The 8411-nt window shown below is 30.7% G+C and overlaps 3 protein-coding genes across 3 annotated transcripts in view; 1 reads left to right on the forward strand and 2 right to left on the reverse strand.

Annotated features, from left to right (window-relative positions):
* Nucleotides 1–499, forward strand: part of LOC105626266 (apoptosis-inducing factor 3) — a 5355-nt gene extending 4856 nt beyond the window's left edge. The window contains exon 7 of the mRNA XM_012207571.1: nucleotides 243–499. Coding sequence (XP_012062961.1) covers nucleotides 243–499 — 257 coding nt within the window. The remainder of the gene's footprint in view (nucleotides 1–242) is intronic.
* LOC105626265 (ribosomal protein 63, mitochondrial) lies at nucleotides 496–1296 on the reverse strand. Its single transcript, XM_012207570.1, has 3 exons — nucleotides 1235–1296; nucleotides 807–1099; nucleotides 496–692 (listed from the first exon to the last, which is right to left on the reverse strand). The coding sequence occupies exons 1-2, from the start codon at nucleotides 1294–1296 to the stop codon at nucleotides 832–834; spliced, it is 330 nt and encodes a 109-aa protein (XP_012062960.1). The 3' UTR covers nucleotides 496–692; nucleotides 807–831.
* Nucleotides 1297–3112: 1816 nt separating this feature from the next.
* Nucleotides 3113–6665, reverse strand: LOC105626268 (tudor domain-containing protein 3). Its single transcript, XM_012207572.1, has 11 exons — nucleotides 6640–6665; nucleotides 6280–6364; nucleotides 6001–6200; nucleotides 5500–5647; nucleotides 5172–5405; nucleotides 4956–5089; nucleotides 4626–4868; nucleotides 3916–4546; nucleotides 3563–3676; nucleotides 3394–3484; nucleotides 3113–3288 (listed from the first exon to the last, which is right to left on the reverse strand). Exons 1-11 carry the CDS (start codon nucleotides 6663–6665, stop codon nucleotides 3113–3115), a joined length of 2082 nt encoding a protein of 693 aa, XP_012062962.1.
* Nucleotides 6666–8411: the final 1746 nt, after the last annotated feature.

Below are 8411 nucleotides of genomic sequence, written 5' to 3' on the forward strand. Positions count from 1 at the left end.
AGTAAACGTTAACTTAACGTTAAGTTAGTACGTACTACTTACTTCGTAGTAACTTAAGTTAGGTTAGGTAGTAACTATAAGTATATAGTAGTAAGTAACTATATATATATATATATATATATATATATATATATATATATATATATATATATATACATATTTTTACACACATTTTACAATTGTAATAATCGAGTTTTGTAAAACATTAACAATTAAACAATCTTTATCCATTTATTTTTTAGGCTATGGAACACCCACTAGTATAAAGATTTGTGGCTCTCTGGATAAACTAGATTTCTTCGCTTACTATCTTAAATGTGGCAAAGTAATAGGAATTAGCAGTGCTAATGCCGATCCAGTTGTGGCAGATTTTGCAAATTTACTTTATGAAGGAAAGATCTTAACAGAAGAAGAAATTAATACAGATCCGTTTGGTTGGATGAAAAATAAACCAAAAGATATAACTCGGTTTCAAGAAAGCTTTTTAGTCGATGCTTAAGTTTGAATTGTTTAACATGAACAATATAATTTAATGCTTTAAAATGTTACAGTATTAGTTTCAATTTTTATTTTGTAATTTGCAATGTATGGCATTTCTTATTAGATAAACTTAAGTAACATATTTCACTACACTATTTTTCCCCTATTCTTCTTTTACTCTTCCTCTAACATACTCTCTAATATACTCGGCACTGTGCTGGTTCAAAATGTTACCAAAAACAAAAACAAAAAAAAAGAAAATTAAATGTTCTTGGATTCAGAGTAGATTTAACTTAAATCTAAAACAATTCATGAAAAATAATTACATATTATTATATCTGTAGAAAGATGTCAATCCCATGCTTCTGTAACTCTCATGTGACACAAACGTTCAGCGATAGTCACTTCTTTCTGGAACTTCTGACGATTTTCTGCCCGTACCTTCTCGAGAAAGTTTTGCTTTCTGCTTTTGGGGTACATGTCCTTCATGTGACCATGACTTTGTTCAAGTGTGAGATAGGGATGCCGCAGAATCAACATGTTTTGCTCTTCTCTTTCAAAATCTTGCTTCATCTTAAGTAAATCGTGCATAGATGGTTTTTTAACTTTACGATATTTCCTGTATGAAACAAAGATTTACAGAATTATGAGTATTCCACGTGACGATACAAAGTAATATTGTACGTTATGAAAAATTAAATGAGTCCTAACTCGTTAAACTAAATGAGAATTAATTTTCATGAAAAGTACTTACCCTCTGAATCTGTATGGTATTTTATTTATATGGCTGGTTAATAGAACTAATCCAAGCCGCATTGTTAATCAGATTTTATGCTGTGAAATAATTGTTAATATACACAAAACTCAATTCTTATATTATTCGTAGATATATGATTCTCTTAGCTTTCAGAATGTGTTTTTTGGTTAGGGCTCTGTTGCTCTCTGCCATGGTCCATGGTGAAAGCAAGATAGGTGTGCTCATGATGGAAATATACAAAATTTCACGATGGATATGCTCATTCTTAAGACGAATCTCGTACGGTTCTGCGCAGATTCCATACGACCATTTAAACATTTGCACCGCGGTAATTTTAAAGTGACAGCTCGAGAGACTAAAATGAATATTTAAATTCTAGAGATCTTTCACCATCCGCTGATCAATTTTATCGGCGCTTTTATTTTCTTTATAGATATTCATCAACACAAAAAAAAACAAATTATTATAAATTATAGTGGCTCGTTTTTGCAAGTAAGTATTTATACATTTGTTATTCTACGTTTATACTTATATTTATATTTTTAATTTTTTAATTTTATTTCGTTAATTATTTTGCATCAAAATACAAATCAATTTAATACAATCTTTGATAGTAGAGGAAAATCGATACCGACATATCATTTTGTTTTTAAATAATTTCTTAAACAAAAGATAAAAATTTTGAAAACACAAGTACAAACTAAAAAATATCTTCTATCAGATAATATAAATTTTATAATAGGGGAGAGTGAGATAAATCGGACCTATTTGTAGTTTTTGCTCTCTTTAAGGCCAATATTACATGCATTCATTTTTTGTCGTATGACAAATTTTTCAAGTGTGTTAATTGGCTACAATATAGAGAGGATCTCGGACCTCTTTGCCAATCAATCTTGAAAAATTTGTCGTACAATAAAAAACGGACGCATGTAATATTGGTCTAAAGCTGCATTTTCATGCTCGATGCTCGATTTGAGCATTAAAACAGATCACGTGATCAAAATTGACGAATACCAAACATCAATTTTGATCACGTGACTTATTTTGACGCCGAAAATGAATGTCGAGCGTCAATATGAAAAGGCACCTTCATTTTATCAATTCCCGTGCAGCCTAAAACAGCATTTGTTATCAATTGAAAATCTAAATTAAAAATTTTTTTAAATATATTTTTTAAATATATCGCTATTAAAATATGTAAATATACAAAGAAAATTTAAGTTTTGGATAATTTTGCAAAATTATATTCATTCAGACTAATGTATTTAAATTTGGAAACATAATTTTCAAAATTTATAGTAACAATTTATTTTAAATAAGATTTAATAAATTATTTACTTAATCTTAATTTAAAATAAGTTATTTCAGTTTAATTTATCGGTTCCAATTAATATTCAGAGTGATGCAAAATTAATTTAGCTTGTTACTTTTTCGAAATATTCTTTTTCTCTCTTTCTCGATTATTGTGGGTATAGAAAAATGAAACGAACGAAATCTCATTACAACTGTTATTACAGCTAAAGTGGACGAGGTACAGACATTGCCCTGTTTTGCAGTAGTAAGAATCAATTTCCCTACAATACAAATAATATAATATTTCGAGAACACAGTCGATATTTTACAGTAAGAGCCTCCTAATTCCCCCTTTTTGTGAAAAACCAACTTGCTTCGTATTAAGTTATCGCGTATTCAATTCAGCTTTAACAGAACTTAAATGTGGCACTCAGCTCGCCGCCTAGCAACGGTTAATATAAATGGTATCTAAACTCTTAGTGTGGCAACCTGTTAGATCCTCAGTAGCGAATGCATTGCCTCAATACTTAGCAAGATCTGAATTTACTTTTTTTTTACTAAAGATGTGAGACTAGAGTTACATTAAAGAAAAGAATTATGTTGAGTATTATTTTGATTATTAATTGGCAGAGAATTGTGGCCTCTTTGCGCTGGTGGTTGATAAATTGGTTGCGTACTCCGTTGCTGATTCCGTTTCTTATTATATCCTTTATTTCCTCCAACGGCACCGCTTCCACCTCGTCGAAATTCCATACCTGCTGCAATCATCATTTTTAATTAAATTTCGACTTCAATGTTTCACTTGTAAAAGATACAAATAATACAAAATTTAATATCTAGAGATGAACGATTTTGTTACTCACCATTTATGTGATTATGACTTTGATCGTAACGTGGCTGTCGATTGTTAGAACGCTGATCTTGTCGTCTCGGTTCCGGAATACGATCTTGAATCTAAAATTATCATAATCATTGTAACAAGAAATATTATTAGCAATCATTGTAAATTTTACGTTGTACTGTTTTACGTACATCATCTGTTATTGGTATACAATCCACCTGGAGTACTTCTTCATAATTTTCAAATCCCTTAAATTGCACTACGCAAGTTCTCTCAGAAACACCAGTGACTTCGGCATTATAATACTATAAATATCATACAATTAAATTATGCGCAAAGTACATAAAAAAGAAAATAATGTATAGTTCTATGTGAGTAATCGACTTATAGTTAACAGATTCTCGATTCGATTCCGTTATCCCATGTAAACTTTAATTTTTATATGAAATTGATTGAAAAAGTATAAAAGATAAATGGCCTAAGTATTTTGGAAACACATTTTAATATAAAAAAATTTTCATATAAAAAAATCTATAATACGTACCCTATTATCTTCCCAATATTTAGCCATACACTTGTCACCTACTTGCCATACCCATGTACTGGTGATGTTAGGGTTACCATAATTGTTTTCGTTTCTTTGCACATTAGGATTCATAGACATCTTATTCCCAGCGTTTGACTGATATCTAGGTTGACTTTTAAAATTCTGTTCAGTTGTATTAGTTGAATATATTTTAGAGGTTCCATTTTGTTGAGCTCGATTATGCCTATTATAAGAAGCATCATAAGAATGCCTATTTTTGACCTCGGGCTCGAGGTGATTATAGTTTCTGTTACTACCGAGATTCTTTCCCTGTAACTCAGCCTGGATTCTGTTATAGTTATCGTTACCGCTATCGACATTTGCGTTACTTGTGCGCGAATAAGCAAATGTATTTTTGTAATCATTCGGCTGAGTAGACTTCTGATACGCTTCTCTACCTCCGTCGTGTTGATACTGATACTGAGGTTCCTGGTTACGTTGAAACCGCGGTGGTTTGTTCTGCGGTGCGTGATTAGCACCGTTATATTGCGAATACATGGTGGAGTTACTATTATTTGTCTTCTTACTATTTCTATGTTCCTCTGAATATCTCGGAGGTGGTTGATAACCGCGACCACCTTTTTGATTTCTATTAAAAAAGATCAATATTAGAAATACAATATTTCATTAAATATTATAGGAATCCGTTTAGTAAGATAGTTATGTACCGTCCACCTCTTCCACTTTGTGCTTCAGTACCTCTCGATTCGAAACGATCCTGATTACTTTCATTATTTTGCATGTAATTACTTTGCGACAAATTAGTTGTTTCGACACTTTCGGGTTGCACAGGTAATTTATCCTCGAGAAAATCGAATAGAGATATTTTTCCACTGCTAGGTTTACTCTCTTCTGCTTTCTTCTCGCGTTTGCCACGTGGCTCTCGTGGTTCTCGAGATTCTTTGGCACTACTATAATAAGATTGTAATTAGATAATAATTGAATATAATATAGTTTGAGTGAAGAAAAATAGTAAAAATAAAAATAAATTTTCTCACTTATGTTTAGTGTCGGTCCTTTGCAGACTTCTTAAAGCTTTATCTATGTTATTTCTATTAACTCTCAAAGCGTATTCTGCCTGCTCTATAGTAAATCCACGATCCACGATTTTCTGTACGCTATGATCCAATAACTGAAAGCGCATATAAATTAGATATTTAGATAAGAATGCAAACATGTAATTTAATAGAAAAATGTAAAAAAACAAATCAAACCTGTTTATTTCCGCCACCAAATACTTTCTTACTGCCTTGCTTGGCAGCTTCCGCTATCGCATCTTTGCGCTGAGTTTCAAATTCAGTATTCTCTTTGCTAGGTTTTTCTTTTTCTGCCAGAGCTTTAAAGTTCTTATCTTGCTCCGATAATTTTACGATTTTTTTACCAAATGGTATCCACGGTGGTGGTCCACCCTCTTCGGCAGACCTTACTCGAGTGTGTGAAGCTAATTTCTATAACAAAAACAATTCTGTACTCATGCGATATTCATTAAATAGAATTAACATTATAATAAATATTAATGTATCTTATTAAAATGTAAATTACCTTATTTAATTCCCATTTTTCCACTAAATTGGCAACTTTTCCTCCAAGTACATAAACTAAATGCGATGGTCTCAATAAAAGAAGTCCATGTGACACAGGTAAGGTTCCTGTCTTTATCAGTATCTTTGTACCAGGTGGTGTGTTTAAGCTATCCCAAAAGAGATGATTAGAAGAAACAGTTGTAAGAAAAAATGACATTAGAGAGTAATACTTAATATTCAACTATTAGCACTATACTGAATTAGTATATGTTAAAGATGGCTTTATATAAAGTATCTAAATGCAATGGCATATAATCAATTTTAATAATGAAATAATATTTGTATTCTGTTAAATAATGTGGCAATATTATTAAATAGTTAATTGTTCAAAATACATATACTTATATACTTTTATGTTTAACTTTGTTAATTTCATACATAGCAGCTTTTAGTATAAACTAATCTAGCATAATATAAGTAATCAAATTTGCTATAAAAGAACTCAATCTAATACATTTACCTCAAAGTCGATATATGTTCAACTTCTAAGGCTTGAAAATTATTTTTTCCATCTGTCAATGATAATTTTAACATTCTTGGAGCTGTTCTTGATTCTTCATTTCCTTTGGGCGCAGCTACGTTACGTATCTTTTGTATTTGCAACACAATATTGCCCTGATTAATATCTCCATTTCCACTCCCAATCTCTCTCAAGTCAAGCTATAAATAATTCATTTTTTTCTGATTCATTCATATGTCCCAAATAATCAACATAGAGGTTCAAAGAATCGATACATACATCTAACAGTCGTTTTATTATCTTCTGTGTGTCTATCACACTACCCGAATCCGTTGCCAAATTATAACCATGATCAGATAAATACCTGATAAAAAGAAAAGCCATCAACATAGGTGAAGAATTATGAATATTGAATAGACTTTGAATAGGAATGGAATAGAAATAAAAATAAATAACCACATTTAGAATGCTAATGTTGTAACTATTGAAAGTTCTTCTCATACTGATTAGATAATACTTTTATATCTAGAGGAACAGTCTCTCTCATCTAACAAATACAAAATAAACATTTTACTAAATGTGGCTAATTTTTTCCCTGTGGAACGTCAGTAAGAAAGTGGAATAGTACACTCTACTTACCATCCTAATGTCTCCAAGCTTTCCATGTCTGCGCTCAACTCACTCTCTTTGTTCGACAAAAATTTGATTGAGACAAAGATTTGATCTCATAAAACTGACACCGCTACTGCGAATTCTTATTATGTGCTGTCCTAAGTTTGCGACGCGATCGCGCGTATACAAACATCTGACAGCTGACACGCGTTTCGAAAGTGCGATTCGAAGACTTGCGGAGGAGATTCTAGTTTTCCTCAAGTTCGACAAGTCGGAGTTCAAGCACTTCTGAAGTTTTGTTGAGATTATTTCTTACAGGCACGATCTATTAATGTGAGAAAAAAAGTCGCCCACTGGTGCGACGACTACGATAGCTCAAAGGAAAGAACCGCACCTATTCAACCTGAAAACACTCGTCGCCATCTTGCATACTCGAAGCAGCATGCGTTTCGACCATAGATGTAAAAAAAATGACAGACCGTGCGGCGCGGCATTGGCGCTTCGTTTAAATTATTAATTTTTCATTTTCATTATTGATTCAAATTAACTTAAGATTAAATTAAATCAATTTCAAAATGATACTTTAATATTAAATTAATTTTATTTTCATTATTAAGTTAAATTAATAAAAAAAATAAAAATATAAGAATACAATAATGATATAAAAAATTAGTTAAATCAGAAATATAGTATGTCTCGCAGTTACGGAATTTATTTTTCAAAATTTATTGCGTAGTTCATTCTAATTATTAATTAATAATTAATTTTATTGGCTATCAATTGTATTGATTATATTGAATGTCAATTTGATTCACATTGTATTAGAATAAAGTTCATTTTCGAATTTTTTGAATTTTTTTTTGTCGTAAAATGGAGATGGATTGAATCGAACGATATCACAAAACATTTAATTAATAAATGTAATTTAGAATTTTGATACTTAATAAAAGCATTCAGAGCGTTTATGTATTAATCTATTATTTCATGAAGTTCATCGGATAAACTTTGTTGCGCAGAATAATCAACAAAGCAATTATCATATATTTTGTAGATAATTATGATTAATTTAAACTTATGTATAATATTTACTCATTTACATTATAATTTACGAGTATGGTCATAAAACTATACTATTATTATTCAAAGTGCGAAGTGCGTGCGGAAGGTGCAGTCGGGAGCAACAGGTGTAGCATCACCGCAATGAGAGGCATGTGAAATTGGCCACATGATTTTTGAACTCCCACCGAACTTCGCGTTATTCTTTCGTCGCGGTCTAATTATAAGTATAAGTAAAAAATAAAGTTAATAATAAATAAATAGTAAATAGATGCGTGTGCGATACATCAAGAATATCGTGCAGAATGTTACACTATCTATTAGATTCGTAAAAAAGGAATTTTTAAAAATAAATAAATATATTTTTGCTAATGTAAAATTTCCCGTCAACAGTGCGAACGTAGAACAGTTCTATCAATTGAATTCCATGCAACTGTAGTGTTATTCATACAAGGTACGAAGCATTTTATACGCAACTTATATAATATTGTCTTTTATACTAACAGATCAGAAGAAGATTTCAATATTATTCACTAATTATTCAATATTATATTCACTAATGAATACTTAAAAATTGCTGCAAGTGATGGCTCACAACAGCATTTATAAGCTTTTACATTAAAGCATTTAAATATCATAAAGAAAAATCGAGATAGCATTTCAAAGATAAAAAAATATTGTATCCTGATATAATATATAATAAAGATGTGTATATATATATATATATATATATATATATATAT

The sequence above is a fragment of the Atta cephalotes genome (genome assembly GCF_000143395.1).
Source record: "Atta cephalotes unplaced genomic scaffold scaffold00005, whole genome shotgun sequence".
NCBI lineage: Eukaryota > Metazoa > Arthropoda > Insecta > Hymenoptera > Formicidae > Atta > Atta cephalotes.